A 20,310-nucleotide genomic window follows, 5' to 3' on the forward strand; every position below is an offset into this window, starting at 1 on the left:
CAACAAATAAACACAGAGTAATGAAAGTCTAAAGCCAAAAGTCAAAAGCACTTACCTTGGCACCGTCTTCCAGTAGAGGACAAGGAGAACCCATCTGGACACAGACATTTGAAGCTGCCTTCAGTGTTGCTGCATGTACCCAAGGCACAGATTTCTGGTTCTTCAACACATTCATCAATATCTAAAAGAAGTACATGTGTCAAACAAGGTCAAAACATGATGGAGACACCATCGGATACTAAATGCACAATGTAAAAGTACAAAGTGTAACTGAGTTTCAAAACTTTTCTAACAGTGAAGATTTTTCCTGTATCATGATGCTGTGAGAGGACTTCTAGGCTGTGATGACTTTTTCTTTTTTTTTTTTTTTTAAGTTGTTTTGATGTGGACCATTTTTTTAAAGTCTTTACTGAATTTGTTTCAATATTGCGTCTGTTTTACGTTTTGGTTTTTTGGCCACGAGGATGTTGGGATCTTAGCTCCCCGACCAGGGATCGAACCTGCACCCCCTGCATTGGAAGGTGAAGTCTTAGCCACTGGACCACCAGGGAAGTCCCTGTGATGACTTTTAGAAAACTAGTTTTGATGGTTCTTATTGTAAAAATGGATTCTGCAAGTGCCTTCTTAGGGATGCACTGAGAAACATCTTTTACCCAGACTGAAATTCTTGGATAATTAGAAAAGTTGGAGTAATTTCATACCACCCTAAACTAGGAAAGAAGCAAGAAACTCTAGAGTCTGACTTCACCACTACACAGTAAGCAGACGCTCTGAAATTTTAATTGTGTTGCCAATGAGTTACCCCGTGAGAGATGTAGGCCTTTGAACCAAATTTGTTCCCCTCCACCCATCTGTCCACAGTGCTTTCCCCAATATCCCATGATACAATATCCTAAAACTATGACTTTTACAAGGACACTAGTACTCATGAAAATAATCCTATGCAATACAAACTAAAGATATCACAAGAGATGAGGCTCCTGTCTCTCATTTGCAGTTTAATTTGTCTGAAGACACAAAAATATCTTCTGTGTATAGACTATAGTTTTTCTTTTATCATATAGATAATAGGAATTTGACACACATAATTGTGGCATGTTTCCTTCAGCATATTAATATACCTTATCTACTGTAAAGGAGTAATTAAGGATGGTTTGCAGGGAAGTTTCAATGACTTGAGTATGTTCTCGTTTGCCTGGGAGAGTCCTAGTTTATGCCTGTTGACCTGGACTCGTTATTAATAGTGCCCTCCTCAGAACTGTCTTGGTTTGGTCAGTAAAGTACATGATGACCCTACTTGTGGAAAAAGTATGACCACTCTTTCCAAGAGACGTACCCATCTTTTTCCCTGACTTTCAGCAGGGATTTGTAGTGAAAAAGAGGTAAGTCTTGATTCTGAGCCATGCTATTTTTACGGAAATTTTTTTTTCAACGAAACAGATATCCCTCGTATCTTGCGACTCTTTATTTTCATGTTTGTGCAACGAGTTCTACCCACACCAAAATGTATTTGCATTACACAGCTTTATTCCCACGAGGTCCAACTAAAGGGAAGTTAGGATATTAACTTTGTTATCTTGACTTAATTTTGTAAATACCACACAATAGATTTTCTAGAAATGTGCAGTGCAAAGTATCTTCCTGTGCAATGCAAAACTAGCTTCTTCATCATTTCATGTTCTTATGTTGCATTTATAGTTGCATCATGTTTCCTGTGGCTTATTATCTGAACTGCTGCTGATGATTGAATTGCTCCATTCCTACACTCCCTCCACCCCGACGTCCAACCTTTGCTTAAAAGTCAACTTTTGTAAAAATGCGCAGATGTCTCCTTTTTGTTTTTGTTGTTGTTACGGTAGAAATCAAACTGTAGGTACCAACTTCATAGGGGTAGGGACAAAGATTTAGAATGAACACAGTTATGAACTATTCTGGAAGTCATTTTTCTTTCTATACATTTTCATTCTGTTCATTTTAGGGTAATTTGGCATTAATCATGGAGTGAATAAAGCTGATCTCTAATAGAAGTAAAATAACACTTAATTTGTATTTAGGTCTAATTTTGATAAAGTGTTTTCATTTAGAATATTATCCCTTGATAATATTATCTCTTGACTGAGAGTTAAATTAGATATATAATAAACATTTGTCATTGATGATATTAAAAGTGGACAATTCTACTCATTATGGATTAGATGCAGACTTGTTTAAAGGTGGGAGCATGGACTAGGTGACTCCTTAAAGTCACTTATTCATTGATGAAGTTCTGGCAATTAATGTCCTTCATTTAATGCAATGATATACGTATTGAGGAATGCGGTACTATAAAATTTGCTGAGAATTTATTTGCAGTTACACATTTCTACCATTCTACAAGTCAGAATAACATGGACAAATTATATAGCCACATTCATCCAACCTTGAATGTGGTCACTTAAAGATTTTAACTGGAATCAGGAAGCTATGTTTAGTTGCAACCCATTGGCACTTAAAAACATGTAATCCAGAACTTTTTACCTGCTTCATAAAAGTATATTGGGAAAGTGTCAGGGTCATGTGATCACCCATATACACAGAGCAAAATAGCTTCATCAGAGATTAGCGTGAGAATTGATGTTCCTGTCTCACCATCTAATTTTGAGCCCATAAGTCGTACCCTACCCTTGGATTTGTTTCTGGTAAAGTATTCCAAAATGAAGACACCATCACACCATCTCAAAAATTTGATAATGTCAATGCAGTAACCAATACTGCTAATTTCCAAATATTGATAGCCCTCCTACCTTCACACTTGTCATTCTGGAGACTGTATCCAGGGGGACAAATACATCTATAGGACCCATCCAAGTTCTGACAGGTGCCTGGTGCACATTTTCCAGGTTCTAGGAGACATTCGTTGATATCTGCAGAGAAAAGGGAAAAAGAAGAAAGAGGTTCCCACTGGCATGATTTCCATCAAGCAACTAAAATTGAAAGAAACTGGAATAAAATCTAAGAAATACATAAATCTGAAGTCCACAAACTCCACCCTGGAGAAAAACTAACAGCTCAATAAAAATCAACTTTTATTAGCTTTCAGAAGTGTGCAATGTACTTAACAACCATATTTTATTTGATCTACTTTCCAGGAAAGCATAGCACGTGAAAAGTCAATGGGTATGAAGATCTTTGAGGACACCCAAAGGATTGTATAAGAGCTTACCACAAAGCTATGTTGAAGAAAAAGAATAAAAGAAAGGTAATTATAATTGTTTATAGAACAATTTAACAGCTACATTGAACGTTGCAACTGATTCTATAATTACAAACACTTAATTTTAAAAGATAAAGGGGAAGACAAAGGTATATATACCATACACACATACAGGCAGGATCAGTGTACTTCTACTCTGATCTTTTTCCTCCAGGCTTCTGAAGGAAGTATTGTGATAGAGACTGCATGATTCCTGGAGTGGCCTCTGGGATGACCTTTGGAGGGTCTTTCTGAAGCAGCACTCACCCACACAGGTTCTCCCATCTGGAGCTACCTCATAGCCTTCATTGCACTGACACTGGAAGGACCCCACTGTATTGATGCATTGGCCGTTTCTGCAAAGGTTCCCATTTCCAGTTGCACATTCATCAACATCTGCCAAAAAAATATCCTTTGATATGTTCCAAAGAAAATGTCATAATCCCATCAATGATCAAAACTTTTAAAAAGAAAAATATTTATACTGAATTTCAGTGGCCTTTGCTGGCTCAGGCAGACTTATAAGAAATTCCAATGTAATCTAGTTTATAACAACACACCTGGCTTTATTCACCTGACAAGATGACATAATTCTACTAATTATAGATTGATCATTTAGATTAGGATTTTATATGAGTTTCACCTTGATCATCCTTTAGGTTTCATTTCTAAAGGTTAAAACTGAATTACTAATACACAGTACAGCTGAGGGTATTATTAAGTGTTCTTGTAATCAGAAGTACATAAAAGTAGCCTCTAGCACAATACAAAATTTGGTTCCTTACCCTTGCTTGTGAATAATATAGCATACTCTATAAGAAGAATTTTAACTTCTTTGAAGGGAGGCTATAGTGAAACATCTAGACAAGTAGGTCCGCACTGCTCCTGAACTACGTAATTTCTATACAAAGGATAGCTTTTGTATGTTTTAAAACATATTCAATTTATTTTGAAATGTATTTAATTCGCAGCATAGTAGACATAAAAATTATAGCTGCTAATGAGTATATTAATAAAAGTAATAGATGTAGTAACTATATTTGACACTTAATTAGCACATTGTATTTAACAACTCTTTTAGCCACTTGTCATGCATAAGATAGCATATATTAAAAAAGATTGCCAGCATACTGGAGATGATGCTAATTACAAAGAACACACATAAAACTGCCTTCCTTTGGTGGCTGACTGTTTTGCACACGCACCTATGCAGTCATTGTTGTGGGAAAGGATGAAACCGTGATTGCAGCGGCAGTTGAAGGAACCAATTGTGTTTCGGCAAGTTCCATTCCCACAGGCATCTCTTTCACACTCATTTATGTCTAGCAGGAACAAAGGACATAGAAAAACATGATTATTAACAGAAGAAGGGGGTATATGGTTACCTGTGGTTAAAAGGCATTTTAGAGTTCACAAAATGTCGTACGTAGGCTGAGAACTTCTAGATTCGATGTTGGTATTAGTTCCAGCAGTGGCAGCTCCCTGTGAGAAACCAGCAAAAGGCAATGTTCTAAGCCTTGGGAGAAGATCCTTTCCTTGGTTGTCATGTGAAAGGAGGCAAGCTAAGGACATGAGAACTGGACAAGAACTATTTTATTCTATTTACTTCTAGAATTCTCCACCCTTGCCACTTTTCTCAAATACTTTCACTTGGAAATGGAAAATTCTGTGCACATCTGGGTCTTGATTCACTGCCACCTTTGGCAAACTTCAGCCTTTAAGATTCTCAAAAGTTTACCAAAAAGCAGTGAATCACCTGATATTACCCCCAAATCAGCAACAAAATAAATTAGCTTTCTAACTCACCTGGAACTTTAGACATGTTTCTTTTTCCCAGTCCACCCCTAAAAACCCACAACCACTCCCATGAAATGGTGACTTATCTCCCTCCTAAACTATCCCAATGTGATGGCCCCTAATTTGGCTCTCCTCTCTTGCAGTATATTTTGTCTTTTTATTGGTCTATGACTTTTCACTTTGACTATTTGTAAAGCTATTTTGGCATCTTCTGTGTCTTTGCATCTTGTGACAGCAGCTATCATCTTTCTCATAAAGAGTAGGTGTACATTATATTAAGGAGGAAATAAGAAATTAAAATAAAAAAAGTTGATATTGCTGGTTGGTTATATCAACAGGCAGAATGAGGAGGGCAAGCACAAAGAGATGGGGCAGGAGTGGAAGGTAACACCTCAGATTAGCCAAATGTAGTGTTTAGAGTTAGGATTTCCTTTCCTTTCAAATTTTAGACATAAAGATAAGTTATCTGTGATCTTAAATCAAGAAGCTATTGCTGAGCCCAGTGTGGCTCCAACATGTGTGTCTGTGGTTGACGACTGCATCCAGATGAGTCACCCTGCCAGCAGTCAAAAACTTCTGCCTTGTTTCATTTTTAGCCAAGCAAGTGACGTTCTTTAGTTGGGCAGGTTCTTTGGTAGAGGGTTCTAGATAATTCAGATGGAAGAGGGAGAAGGAAAGTTGGGCAGGGCTTCATTAATATGTAGGGATTATCTCTCCAGTGATGAGCAGGGCCTATTATAATCTTTAACTGAAAACTTATCTGCTCTGAAGATGACCAAACTTTATGAGAATGTTCCCTAATGGATAAATCCAATTACAGCCAAAGGCAAGCACTTTAAACATTACTCTGTTGATTGTTCTTTTTCCAGCTGTGAAACTGATTCATGTTCATGAAGTCCACAGAAGACTTAATGGATGTTGCTTTAAAGTAGAAACAGAAAGGAGGGAAAGAGAGAAACTGACTGATTACATATTTGAAGTTTATTCTAAATCAACATTCTGATGCAGTACTAAGACCAAGGAAGAGATTTAAAATCTTGAGCTCTTTTCCCCTAGGAAAATGATCTGTAAATTTGTCTTTAAGGATCTGATACAAACTACAGACACGTCTCAAAAAATGTTCATACTCAAATAATCAAAAGCTGCACCCTTTCCAATAAGGCAAACTCACATAAATATTATAAAAGAATAATAGGCTTTAAACATTAATAAATAGGAATTTTTTGTCTCAATATCTTTGTCAATTTATCTCTTAGTCAAAAGTTTTTCTGAACTGACAGCCAAATGATTATCAAGAAAGAGGTTTATGATGTTCAGATTACTAAAATTAAATACCAAAGGATATTAATGCTACACACGTGCTTGTTTTTATTTTATAAATAACAAAATAACTACTGAAAGGTTTAGTGTTAACTTTAAATATATTCAGATACAAATGAATTTTTCAATGGGTTATGAAGAAAAAATGAAATGATAGTCACATACTCACCCAAACACATGGTTTGATCAGCATTTGTTTTAAAACCAGTGTGGCAGAGACAATAAAAGCTTCCAACTGTGTCAATACACTGTCCGTGGCTGCATATATTGGGGATTTCTTGACATTCATTGCGATCTGTAGATAAAAACTAAGTGAAAACTTAGAAGACAAAATCAAATCAAATAACTTACTTCTAGGTGGTGCTCTCAGGATTAATCCTAGCTCTAACCTAAGCCAGTAAAACAGATGCTGACATATTTATTTTTGACTCAAAATTGGTTAAAACTTACTCTCATTTACTGGGCACATTCAGACCTTATTAACAATACACAAGCAATGAAAAACAGGGGCGGTATCCAAAACAATCTTCTAAAAGATGAGAAAACTTAGAAGTAGAATGGGGAAGAAAAATCCAAACTGGTAGATAATCCATTTGATTATCTGCCTAAGCAGTATCCTAGACTGTGTAATTGATTGAAGTATTTTGTCTAGTCAAGATTTGGTGCCTCAAACCATGGAAGCTTCATGGCTTCCTCTAGAAATTTAAATCAAACAAATCCCATTGCTAAGATAGGCTTTCATGATGGACAGCCTGCATCGTCCCTTGTTCCACTTACACATCATTATTTTGTCTCACTCCTATAACCTTTTGTTCCATCTGATCCAAGTCTTCCTGTCTACACATGGCTCCTTTCAGCACTTGACAATCCTAATGATGTTTCTTTCTTTTTTATCCATATTCTTTCAAAAGGAAGCCCTCTCATCTTGCTTCTGCCAGTCTTTAGGCTTTAAATTATATTTGTCATCAAGTGATGCTCTCCTGAAATCTGATTATCTGAGGGGCCAAATTTGTTGCAGGAGTCCATAGATGACATAATTACATGCCTACTTATGCCTCTAATTTTCTAAAGCTCTCAAGATTCTACGTTTAAGGAAAATGTAACTCAACGGGCACTGCGTTATCCTGATTTTCCTGTTGTCACAAAAGAAAGCAAGTAGCAGAATGCCGCCTTGGGTGTAGATGTTGTAGAGCACCGCAGCACCCTGCTCTCAGCTGAATAATCCAAACTTGCTGTTTGCCTGCCCTGTCTACTGAGAAGAAAGCAACTGGGGACAGGCACTTTTTGCTGCACAGAGCAGTTGTGCCCACGCCAGGAGAGAGTATATTTCCTCCATTTCACGTGCTGAGGCTGCCATTTTTAGAACTACTCCCTTCCAATACGCAAAACATTTAGAGATGATGAGTCACCATATCCTTTAAAAGTCTCAGGTGGGGTTGAGTATATCATAAAGAGGGGAAATTGGGATAGAGTAGCTTAGGAGCTATGGCTAGCCTATGCAGAAATGCTAGTGAACAAATTATGATCATTCCCATCAGAGAAAACAGATTTAAAATGAGCAAGCTGCCCCTGAGATAGGCAGAGGAAAATGATTTCCATTGCAAAGCTCTGTGGAGGGAGCTGATGTTGAGGCGCGTTGGCCCAAACCTCGGGTAACCTCCGGTAATATGGATCTGGGAGAATGCAAGGACCAGGTCTGTCTTACCTCTGGGACCCACAGAAAATGGAGAGCATTAAGAATCTTATTAGAAAGGGATCCTCAATTAGGAATTTTCTTTCCTACGTTGCCTATTTCATGATGATTTTTAAAAAATGAAACGTGGATTACCTTGCAGTTCTACTGGTGAAACAGAAAATTACAATTCTAGAGAACTTAATTGTGAAGTTCACTTTGTACTGAGACCAAAAAACTAGGTTTCTACAAGCACCAGGATTTAAACTCCCAGAAGGTTCTGTCTGAGGTTGAGATAGGAGATTTAAACAGGGTACCAAGGGAAAACACCCACACAGTCAGCAGAAAGAGAGGAGACCATGAGGAAATGGATGGGAAGACTATGTCTTTAGCTGGGCAATCCATTTCAGAAGGGGGCTGCATTTGCTCTAATGCCACAGCTACTCAGGTCAGACCAGCATCCTTGGCTTCGATACCTAACCGTTCTCTAAAAATCTGTCAGCAACAGTGAGGGTATTATGGCCAGCTGTTGAAATGAGGTACTTATGGATTCAAATAAAAATCTTATTATGATAAGAAAATTTTAGTTCTTTTCATCTTAAACACAGGAAGACAGGAGTATTTTACAATATGTCTGAAAAATGCCATGTATAGGACAGTATTTAAAGACATTTTAAAAGATTTTAAAAGTAAGATGTAAGTGAAGACATTTTCAGAGTGAAGTCTTCAGCCCTAGAGGCTGAATAGCTGCAAAACTCAAATTCAAGTACATTCCCTTTCTTGTGAGGATTTCGATGAATGAGGGAAATGAAGATTTGGCTACAGACAACACTCCTTCACAGTACTTATCGCTGGTTAATGCCGGATGAGCTTTATTTATGTTAATATTCTACAAGAAAACATGACAGGGCGTTAGCCCCAGCAGGCCCTGGTTGGACGTCTTGTCTTGATGTATAAAATAGTTCTTCCCTCATTTTGCTTGAGCATGAAATGGTGTGAAATGACATGTTCTATATTATCAGCAATTCCTTATTTTTATTGGAATTATTTCACGCAGTTTCAAATAAATATAAATTACAAGCAAAATGCAGGGAAGTGGTATGAATGCCAAGTTTCATGAGAGCATTGTGACTCATATCAGAGACGTCCTCACTTTTCCTGTCCTGTTTTTTTTTTTTTTTTTTTTCAGTACGTGGATAACAACTGCTCTGCTGACAAAATGCTAAATACTTGCACATGTTCCTTTAAACCCCCAAAACAAGTCTTGATTCTCAAAATGAGTTTTTGTTCTGGTATTACACCCTCTTCCCACCAAAGTCTCATAAAACAATGCAAAATACCCTACGGAAAGCAGTACACTTCCCACCACTTAATCACTGGTGGGCAAGGAAATCCAAGGAAAATCTGACCACGTTCCTTGGTGTTGTTTCATTCACAAATGCATAAAATATCCAGGAAATTCCTTGTGAAATGAGCCAGAAGCAAAATAACACATTCTTCCTGACCTCCTTTCTAAGTATACAGTGATTTATAATTACTAAAAAACTCAGATGAAAATCATCCTGAGGTATTACTTTGCTTCTGGGTTGAAACACCAGTGTTTTTATTTTGATACCACTGGCTACAAGACACCATCAGACACCTAATAATTTTACCATCAATTTAAGTTGGTAACATGCTCATCCTTCTTATTTCTACCACATCCCTGACAAACGGGAACAACAAAAAAACTTAACCTCTAGCGGATAGTTTCTCATTTTACTGTAGGTGACATAGCAAATAAAAGGCTTTCAACGTTTGCTGCCCTCAGCTGTGTAAGCTGTTTAGGAGAAAAAGTGATACTGTTGGTTCTTTTTCCTTGGTTTGTGCAGTTTAATCTGGCCCAGCTCAGGAGAGCTTTGCCATCTAGACTTGGGGTATGTGGCCAGAATGGTGACAAGCTCACCCACTCCAGGGGGATTATGGGAAAGGACAAAAAAGTATTTGGTCCTGAATACCAGTTAGGGAGTGTGTGTGTGTGTGTGTGTGTGTGTGTGTGTGTGTGTGTGTGTGTGTGAGTGTGTGTGCATTTGTGGGAGTGGGTGTTTGCAGCAGGGCAGCAGAGAGGCAAGTTTGGAAACGTCATACCTCCAAAGGGAGAAAAAAGCTAAGTGTGAAAACTTTTCAACAATTTTCCCTTTTCCCAGTTTAGTTACTACAACTCAGAAGTCATGTATTCTTCAACCTAACCATCTCAAAGAAATCCAGGTATCTGCAGCTCAATGGGGCTGGACCGTCGGGTGGGCGGCGCTGGGCGGTGGGGACTACTTGCCGTTGCACTGCCCTGTGGAGGTGAAGCGGTAGCCGGGCTTGCAGTCGCAGCGGTAGCTGCCCGCAGTGTTGATGCACTCCGCGTTGCGCTGGCACACCGGGCCGTTCTGACACTCGTCGATATCTACAAGCAGGAGAGAACTGAATTACAGGGAGGGCAGAACCTGGTGTCAAGTTGATGAAGCCTCTCACACAACATGGATTTATATTTTCTTGTTTCGATTGGTTCTACTGAACAAACCATGGAAGATGGAAATTCTGTTTTCTAATTTTTCTGTTTTACAAATACTTTTCAGAAATGCAAATACTTGATTTATCACCACATATGGGTTCTAATGCTGCTAATGTCTAGAAAAAGGTGTGAAACTCAGCTTCAAGGGCCAGGACTTGATACGGGTATAGACCAATATCCTAGGAAATCTTATATTTGCTCAAAGCCTGGGGGTTTTAGGATTCAGTTGGGTTGCTTTGGTCTGGAAGGTTGTGAGGTCTGCAGAGCAGAGCATCTCAAACCTTAATGCGCATATGAATCACTCAGGATTTTTTTTAAAGGCATATCTGATTCAGCATGTCTGGGGAGAGGCCTGAGATTCTGTGCTTCCAATAAGCTCTCAAGTGATGCTGGCGCTCCTGGTCCACAGACAGCGCTTTGAACTGCAGGGCTGCACAGGCTCTTGCTTAAATTTCTGCCACATGGCAGTCAAATCAAGGAGACTTAACATGAGAGATTGTACATAAAACCACTGAAAATAACCAAACGCTCACTATCAAAGGAAAGAATAAAATGGATATGGTGTGCTCCAGGGCTTTGACTGTGCTCAGGGAGTTGTCTATCTTTTAAACATTTTAACAGCTACCTAATACAGTTGAAATTCATGGCATTGCAAAAGTTACTGCATAGTCCAGGCTATAGCATGGGGCAAAATACATATTCCCTTCCCCTGATCTTATGAAACATTCGAAATCAGTCTAAATCCAGTAAAGGGAATAGCCTGTAACACAGGTGGGAGTCAGCTCCGCACCAGTACCGGGGTTTCATGCAGAAGTCGGCTCAGCCAAAGAAGTTCCCACAAGGGGGCGGCAAATACATCAACCTAGGCCTCCTAGGTGTGTGCTTTTGTGGTGGGAAAACCTCAGGACTATTGGCAGTCAGCGGCAGTTTCCGTCTAATACGGGGTGTGCCTCTCTGTACAACAGATACAGAAGCAGAATATGCCTACCTTGGGTTACAGTGGACCCTGGACCCAGGAGCACCTCACCACCAGGCCTGCCCTGCTCTTAGTTAAGGGTGTACAGAAACACAGAGGGTACCTTGTGTAGTTGGAGAAGCCAGTCGGTGTCACAGACAAGCATTTCTATAATGCATCAGATGCCTAACATCTGATTATATACATACTTGGGGAGGGCAGACGCATGGATGCTCCCTAAATCACTTCTGGAATCCATTCCAATTTCAGTCTGGCTGAGGCATATACTAAATCAACCCTCCGATTCTGCGAACTAAGAGTGTGCTGGGAAGCAGCGGACCCTGGATTAAACATTCACCCTGAAGATGAATATCCTACGAAACGGAAACCAAAAGTTGGAGCGCTTTGTCATCTCCATATCCACTGAATGCTACCCTGACAGCAAAGTGCCTTACACTGGTGCAGCCATAGGTTTTCAGTGTCATGTGTGTAGCAGGGTCTAGGTTGACGTGGTGGTCCTGGGTGGCCTTACCTCTGGTTTCTGGCCAACGGCGGCTGCTTCAGCAGATACAGGTGCCAAACAGGCACCTGGGTAAAGTAACCAGCTCCGAATGGAAGAGAAGGGGAGATGCCACAGAAGGCGGCAGACATCCTGAGGCACATACGACAGGTGGAAGACGGTGGCTATGATGAGCGGGCAGCCACCTCTCGCACTATAAGGTCACCTGCTGTGGGCTTTCTTCTCCATTCCCACATCGTGCCTCCTCCCCACACCTGATCCTTGATGACCTGAAGCCCAGGGCCCGAACCAAAGCCCAAAATGACTATCTCCTTAGGAAGGCTAGGAACGGCTGTCACCCTCTTCCCACTCCCCCGCAGAGCAGGCAGAGGAAGGGACGTGGGCCAACTTGGCCACAGGAACAGAAAGCCTGGTGAGGAGAATTTAACAAGCATGTGCTTGGGGCTGTAACTTGACTCATGGTCTATAAGTCATCCCCAGTTTAGGAGAAAAAGATTTTTTAATATTAAAATGTTGACCTATGTGCTCTAATACATGCTCTAAGGAGCAATAAGCCTTTCTAACATGAGCAAAACCTCTGCTAGAGACTCTAAGTTTAAGTATTAAATAGAAAATTATTCTCGCTGTCCTAGGGCCCATGGTATATTTAATAACCAGTAACGTCCCTTTTACTAAAATGTAAAAGAACACTATCTTCCCCAGATGTTGGAAAAATATGAAGTGCGGTAAGGAATGCGCAGAATCACAGCACAAACACATGGCAAGCGGAGGTAATTTGAAAATGAAAAAAGTACCATTTGCACTCATGCCAACATTCTTCATATAAAATCGAATTTGCTGTTCTTGCCATTTGGGATTCTCTCATGCATTTGAAATATTTGCATTAACCTTGTTTTCACTTGGGAGGAGCAAAGGCTCCGTTTGGAAGAGAACGCTGATTCTGAGGTTCAGCTCAAGATGACTGCCCACCACTCATGATCACTTGCAGGCAATGTGAAACAATAGCCACCTATTGGACATACCCGGGATCTCGAGGCTTTTCCATATCAGCTGGGAAATCAAATACATTGTGTGTGGGGGGAGAGGGCTGGGGAATGGACATCCCTGCTTTTCCCACTGCGTGTTAGGGAATTTTTGCATGAAACGTCTGTTGATCCACATGGCGCCCTTCACTATTGCTAGAGTTAGATGGATTTCTGAAATTCCAGTGTTGTGACACTGGCCACGTGTGTGTGTGAGTATGTAGCTCATCGGTTGGCTCATTTCTGGATGTGATATAGTGACAGCCTCTCTTACCTTCACAAACCAACAACTTGTCATTATAGAAGAAGCCCACTGGACATTCACATCGGAAGCTGCCAACCATGTTGATACACACGCCATTTTCACAGACTCCTGGGATCTCCCGACATTCATCGATATCTGGAGACAGAGCAGGTACGTGTGAGTGACGGAACGGCACACGGTCCCTCTGCGGGGGAAACTGGAATGGAAAGTCAGCTGCTTCTAATTCATTCTATGTAAGGTCTAAAGCCAAAGAAGAGAAAGTGCGTGTGTCTGTGTGTGTCTATGCTCGCGTGTGTGCGTGTGCGCTGGGGTGGTGATGGAAGCGGGAACGTCAGTGAAGAGAAAACTGAGATAACTAGACTGCTTGTCAGACACTCGTGTGTCTATCTGATTGACTGTCTGTTTTTCTGGGTTTGTTTTATAACATCGGCCTTGTCCAGGTAGGAGCCATCTTTGTACCCACTGGGCCCTGTGCACCAGATGAGTAGAACAAAAGCGACTGCCGAGAGAAAGCGGTCTCTCTACCCCAAGCGTGTGGTGGTGTTGGTCTAGAATGGGAGAGGAGGGCTGGTGAAGAACAGAGGAGGAGCCCACGGTCATGGCCAACTCTGAGCTTCCAAATTCCACTCCAACACCCCCTTTCTCCTTCACGTGGCTTTCGAATGGAGGTAAGTCAGGGCTGGGGATGTAAGCTGGGCCTGGGCTGACCGTGAAGAGAGAGCAAGCACCAAGGAAGGACTGTCACAGTAGACTGTGGCTTCCCAAGCCCAGGCACTGGGGCTGGCTTCTACGCTACGGTATTCTCGGCCCCTGGTACACTGTCTGACAAATGTTAAGTGCCAATTAAAATGTATTCAATTAAGAACCAGTACCTGGAAGTGGGGTTGGTGAGCATTAAAACAGGATCAAAGTAGGAGTGAGAGCAGGGCCAGGACCCAGGCTGCTAAAGCAGGCTGGCCAGCTGGTGAGAGAGCCATGTGGGCAAGCCTGGTCTCCTCACCAGCCTGCTGGGTCCACTCGCTGTTGGACCTGCTCTGAACTCCTGACCATTCAGTGTCCTCTAGGATAACAACGGTAACAGTGACAGTAACAGTAGTGTCTCCCTTGCTATATGCCTGGTATATTTCTCAAGCATTTAAGCTGGATTTAGTTACCAAAGCATCAGGGCCACCCTGTGAGATGGTCTCTAGGTACTCTGACTATCCTCATGATGCAGATGATGGAACTAAGGCCAAGTCAGAGCATGGAACTTGCCAAAGACCATACAGCCAACAGGAGGCAGAGTTGGGATTCGATACCAGGAATCCGCTAACAGGCTGTCCTGTCTCCCGTATGCTTTTCCACAGTCAAACAATCTTCACAAAACCATTAGCGAAGTGCTTGTTATCCCAGAGGGCCCCTCTACCAGCCCTCTGGCAGTTTCACAAAACACTTCAGAAGCAGGGAGGGAATGTAAAGTTTGGGTCTTTCCAATCCATTAGGTTTCTGTTATTGTAGTTGAGATACTTTCCTTTACATATCATAGTCAGGAGCCTCTGCAAGATACTTTGTTTGCATAAGTTGTAAGAAGATGGCTATAGACTTAAGTGGAACTCACAAGAGCTTTCAGAAGAATCACACCCTAAAGCCAATCTGTTTTAAAGGAGAAATTTGACAGGATGTGGATTTATGTTGGACCTTTTTCTAAAGGGTTTGATTTTGTTTGAAGACAAATTGATCTCTTTAATGGAAAAAAACCAGCTTAGAATATCAAAGGGTATATTTCCATTTTGAATACAAGTAATTTATGTTTTAGATTTTTCACACATTTGTCATTCATGTTCTTAAAAAGTTAGGCAAAGAAATATCACAACTATGCACTATCAGCAAAAAGAAAAGAAAAATTCAGACATTCTTGAACTATGTACGGGTTAAATCATGAAATGTTATGTTCACATTCATTTGTTTTAAATATAAGAGATGTATTTTCAAGTTTAACAATAACAGGCTGGGTCAAATTTCTAGCCATTGTTAGGCATAAAAGAGCAAAAGCATATATTAAAAATTATATTTTCTTTTCCTGTCTGGATTCCATTTGAACTTCAACTTGGAAAAGTTTATGTTTAAAGACAAGATTAATAAACTTGCTATAGTTTTAACCCCACACGAATGGGTTCTATATGCCAACAATCTTCAGACCTTTCAGAAGAAGAGTATAAAGCTTAAATAAAACAAAGTTTCTCAGTCATCTAAATATTTTGTCATGCTGGAATTTGCTAACAATAAGTATACTGCTAACTATCACATTTCCAGCTTTCAAGAGCTAGAGGCAAAGCAAGCTGTGAGTCAGGACTGGATTCTGGTCTCAGCTCTGTTATTAATTAGCCAGGTGACCTCAGCTGAGTCCCTTCCCCTGTCTAGGCCTCTGTCCCCTCAACTGTAAGGCAAGGCCTAGCTCATGTCGACTAGATGATGTCTGAAGCCTCTCCAGCTTTATTAGTGGATGATGTTAATGCTATTTTGATTCTTTGCCTGCTACCAGCATTAGAAGGTATGCCTTGCTGGGGTACACGCCTGGTCCATCCACGGAGAACGATGGATTCTACTATTAAAGACCACTTACCTTCAGATGAGAGATTCTAAGGAGATGAAAAGCTCTGTTTTGGGAAGGGGAAAAACAAAGCAGCTAGAGCTGGGTGTTTCAGGCCAATGCCATTTAACAGGTTTTCTTTCCAAATCATGAAGTTTCTTTGGACGTTGACTAGGCCATGGAGCCATATGTATTTGGCACTAAGAGAGGCAGGCTGATTGCTGGACCAGACTCTTGTTTTCTTAAACAAGGGCATTGGAAAGGCTGATGTGGATTTCAGTTTACTTATTACGAATAAGGTGGAACAGACAAAGTGGTGATGTTTGCTACTAGACACAACTGCTCAGAATTAAGAGGGGCATCTAAGGATCCATATAAATCACACTGGGGGAAGACTCTGAGAATGCGATAGTTTTCCATCTACTTTTATGTTATTTGGTTTTAAACCACAAAGGCATCACTTCCATTGGCTGAACGCTGTGCAATACTCCTGAATCTTGCATAAGCTTCACTAGCACTGCAGTGGTCTCTGCTCCAGTTACCAGACAGGGCCTCCGATCGGAAAGATTTTTTTTTTTTTTTTAAATTTCACATCTAAAAATCCCAAAGCAGATGACCTGAGGAGATTCTTTGATCCACCGGATTGGTATGAACAGTCATATTAAACTCAGGTCTTAGTCAGATGGAAGGATTGGGAATTATAGTCAAATCAAACGTCAACTGGCCCTACTCCCAGAATCTCTCTTTGTTGATGCCTAGGGTTGGTTTAACTAAGCTTGACTGTAATTCTGTGAAAAGCTTTCCAGTCCCCTTAATCATGACCGACAAATGCTGCTGTCAATTAGGTGGAGCTACACAGGGTGTCTGTATTGTTTGTTTCAAACTAAGAATCAGAGTTTCAATAAAGCTGAATGGCAGTGTTTAAATGATTTGTTCCTTCTAAGAAAAAAAAAGCAAACTGAGACTATAACAGCGTATACTTCCTCTTCTTAACAGAAAGGCAGAGACAAAAAGTTCCAGCAAAGGCATCGTAACTCACCAACAGGTAAACCAGTGTAAATGTCGATGACGAAGCCTGGCCTTTGACTTCCACAGAGTGTAGCAAATTCATCTGCAGTGATTGAACAAAGGTGGGGGGAGCAGGGTGGGAATAGGGGTCAGCAGAGAGCAATAATTAGGCTGAACAAAATTACTTTGTATACATTCTTGAAAGGTATTTACCTGTATTTTGAAAAATTTAAAATAAAAAATTAATCTGAAAACTCCTACAGATAGTGTAAACTTCTCCTTAAGACAAACACTGAAGGAAAAGTGACCTCATGTTGATGTAATAATGAGGCAGAAGCAGAGGTCTCTATATCATATGCCACTCATTTGTATGATCCTGCCTGTAGGAATCTGGGTTTCTATAAGGATGTTGTTCAGCTCTGAACCCAGGGACTCTGCATTAAGGGATCTAGGATTTAACGAATGTATACAAAAGCCATTTCCTCGATAGACTGGGGAAGACCACGGCAAATCTAGCTAAGTTCTTGATATGAGGTCCATTAATGACTAATTCACGTCAAACAACCAACTTACCTCATTACTTCAAGTTTTGGAGCTGGATTTCTTTTGGTGCAGCTCTCTTGTTCTCTCTCACTCCCTCCCCCTGACCCTTTATCTTTCTCTCCTTCACCTGAATTCATCAAAGTTGATAATAAAGGATGCACTAAATGTCATCTGTGGTCCCTTTTAACTCTGCGACTCTGTAATTCCAGATCATGAGTGTAACCAGTATAGCATGGTATCAATTTAAGCTCAAGACGGCCATTGCCTTATGGGTCAAACCTACTGAAAATTAGTAAAAGGTTTCCAAAAGTATTTTAATCAAAATGTAACATGTTCTTTTCCTAGTGCTTTTATTTCCTTATAAAAAAAGGAGTTAGGGTCCACTTTCAACAAGTGTCACGCCAGCTCTACTGACCATCCAGACAAATTTCAGGGACTCCTAAAATGTGTGCAGACTGCATAGCTAATGAACAGCCATGCCTGGATTTGGCCAATATTCAACATGAGGACGAAACCTTGCATTTTATATTAAGAGTATGCAGATTCTTAAAACTCAGACAGGTGTTTCTGAAAGTAAATGATAGTCTTTATCAGAGATCTCCAAAGTGGTCTGCAGGGGAATGTACAATGATCCATCAAAGTAAAAAAGAAAATACTAGGATGTCTATCTTTGTAAAATCCAATTTTAAAATTAATTTTGTGTATATTTTATAATAGAACAGTTTATGAAAATAATCAATGCATTTCTCAATATAATTGAAAACAAATATAGAGAGACATATACACATATACTTTTACTTGTAAATACACACAGCAAGTGTGTGTAACCTCCAGGTTTTTTAACGATAGGTATGTATGATCAAAAGATTTGAAGGCCATTGGTCAAGATCAGGGGTCAGCAAATTTTTTCTTAGAGGGCTAAAAAGTAAATATTTTAGGTTTTACAAGCTGTGCAGTCTCTGTTAAAACTACTCAACTATTTCACGAAAGCAACCATTGATAACATGTAAATAAATTAGTGGGGCTGAATTCTAGTAAAATTTTATTTACTAAAATTTGAAGTTCATAAAACTTTCAGGTCATGACATATCATTCCTTTGACTTTTTTTCCAACCATTTAAAAACGTCAAAATTATTTTCAGCCATACAAAAATAGGAGGAGGGCTGGATTTGGCCTATGGGCTCTTGTTTGCCAACCTCTGGTCTAACAACATCTTGCAGAGTGGAGACAACTCGTAATTCTAAGTAACGGTTATTAGACTATTTCCAGAGTAAACAATAGATGAAATGGTATATTTTACTAAAAAAGAACCTTCTGTTTTATGCACTGTCAGGTAGCACCAGACAATAGGTTTAGGATTTTACATATCACTGTGGGGAATGGAGTAGGTACCACACAATTCTCAGATCAATACTCTGCATGGTAGTTCATTCAATCTAAATCATAAAGATAATCTAGATCATCATTAGTAAATGATGTCATCATGATATATATGACATATATCATCTACCATATAAAAACACTGCACCAAAGTTTTTGCTTCATTTACTGCTAAGATATAAATTAGACTTTTTTTTCCAAACAGATAACATTATTTGGATTTTTCTGTATGAGGATATAAGAAGAAATTTCTCTAAGATCTCAATATCAAGGAGTTGATCTTTTCTGCTCTTCTTTAGTGTTGATTTTGCTTTGTGGTCATTGAGACTCTTAGATTCGATCACATCTCTCTCTATATGAGCTGCTAGAAGGTTTAGAGCCCAAGTTATTGCTCATTGCTGGCAAGTGTGTAGGAGTTCCCAGCTTGGATCTTGTGTACCCTTGTTCCTTGCTCTGAGTTTCTTACCCTTGCTTGCCATTTGCATTATGCCTTCTTATTTTACATTTGCATCTTTGTGGGCCACCTTGAATTCTTTCTGGAACAAGATTAGTTGTAAATAAGTAAAATTGATAGGACTATGGTTTACTTATTTGTCATACTGCTTTGCCCAATGTTTCCAGACTTTTAGTTATATGGCAGACTCCATAACAATGATAACAATGTTTATATTTTTGTGATATACTGAGTCTGTACGTCTGGTGAATGAAACTGGGTATAAATTAGAAAGCATATTCTGTGACTCAGTTTTCAGCTGCAAGGACCAAGATCAACTGTGAGTTTAACTATTTGCCCTTGTGAGCTAATCTTTTCTTATGAAGATCAATGATGCACCCTTTTCTTCCCTGGCTGAGATTCATTTCCCCAACAATTTGTGGGTAATGTACCATGGTAACGGTGAAACTAAAACTCACCTGTGCTTGGGATGGGACACTGTTCACAGGGCTTATTCCAGGCCCGGCCAATGTTGTAGGAACAACAGCACATCTTCTTGGTCATATTGAACAACAGTTCTCCGTCGCAGGTCTGGTTGTCAGCGTAATAGTTCCTGTAGCACAAGCTTCTCCTCATATCTAGGAGAAAGGAGGAAGTTAAGAGACTGGTGATGCCGTGGGGAAATCACGACAGGGAGATTCTAAGGGGATACTTAAGGAGTGAATCTCTTTTGAAGTGTATTGTAACTTGACTTCAATCAGGGCAGGAAAAGCCTGCTCTCACACAGCTCTCCGTCATCCTATGCTGCTACAAGCAAAAGGACTTTGAGAAATATATTCCCTGTTGTTTTGTGCACAGAACTTAGTCATTATGTAGCTGCGGTGTTAATAAACTTTACGTGACTCTCCACCCAGTCTCCTAGTAACAATTCTCCACTGCTATTTGGCAGTGACTTTCTCATTTCCGACTCATGATGTTTTAATACTCTAGGTCAGTGCTGTAAATATAGTTGTATAAAGATACACCCAAAGCCAAACAAAAGAAGTACTAT

The 20,310-nt window shown here is 40.0% G+C and overlaps 1 protein-coding gene across 2 annotated transcripts in view; it reads right to left on the reverse strand.

The window, feature by feature from the left end:
• The window catches only part of FBN1 (fibrillin 1), a 256,582-nt gene that overhangs the window by 45,585 nt on the left and 190,687 nt on the right, over positions 1 to 20,310 (reverse strand). For both annotated transcript variants that reach the window (XM_059058585.2, XM_067029215.1), the window contains exons 42-50: positions 19,739 to 19,897; positions 16,934 to 17,005; positions 13,335 to 13,460; positions 10,333 to 10,455; positions 6,519 to 6,644; positions 4,438 to 4,554; positions 3,500 to 3,628; positions 2,784 to 2,903; positions 56 to 181 (exon numbers count right to left, since the gene is read on the reverse strand). In XM_059058585.2, the coding sequence (XP_058914568.2) occupies positions 56 to 181; positions 2,784 to 2,903; positions 3,500 to 3,628; positions 4,438 to 4,554; positions 6,519 to 6,644; positions 10,333 to 10,455; positions 13,335 to 13,460; positions 16,934 to 17,005; positions 19,739 to 19,897 (1,098 nt within the window). The remainder of the gene's footprint in view (positions 1 to 55; positions 182 to 2,783; positions 2,904 to 3,499; positions 3,629 to 4,437; positions 4,555 to 6,518; positions 6,645 to 10,332; positions 10,456 to 13,334; positions 13,461 to 16,933; positions 17,006 to 19,738; positions 19,898 to 20,310) is intronic.

This window comes from Kogia breviceps, chromosome 3, assembly GCF_026419965.1.
Source record: "Kogia breviceps isolate mKogBre1 chromosome 3, mKogBre1 haplotype 1, whole genome shotgun sequence".
Classification (NCBI taxonomy): domain Eukaryota; kingdom Metazoa; phylum Chordata; class Mammalia; order Artiodactyla; family Physeteridae; genus Kogia; species Kogia breviceps.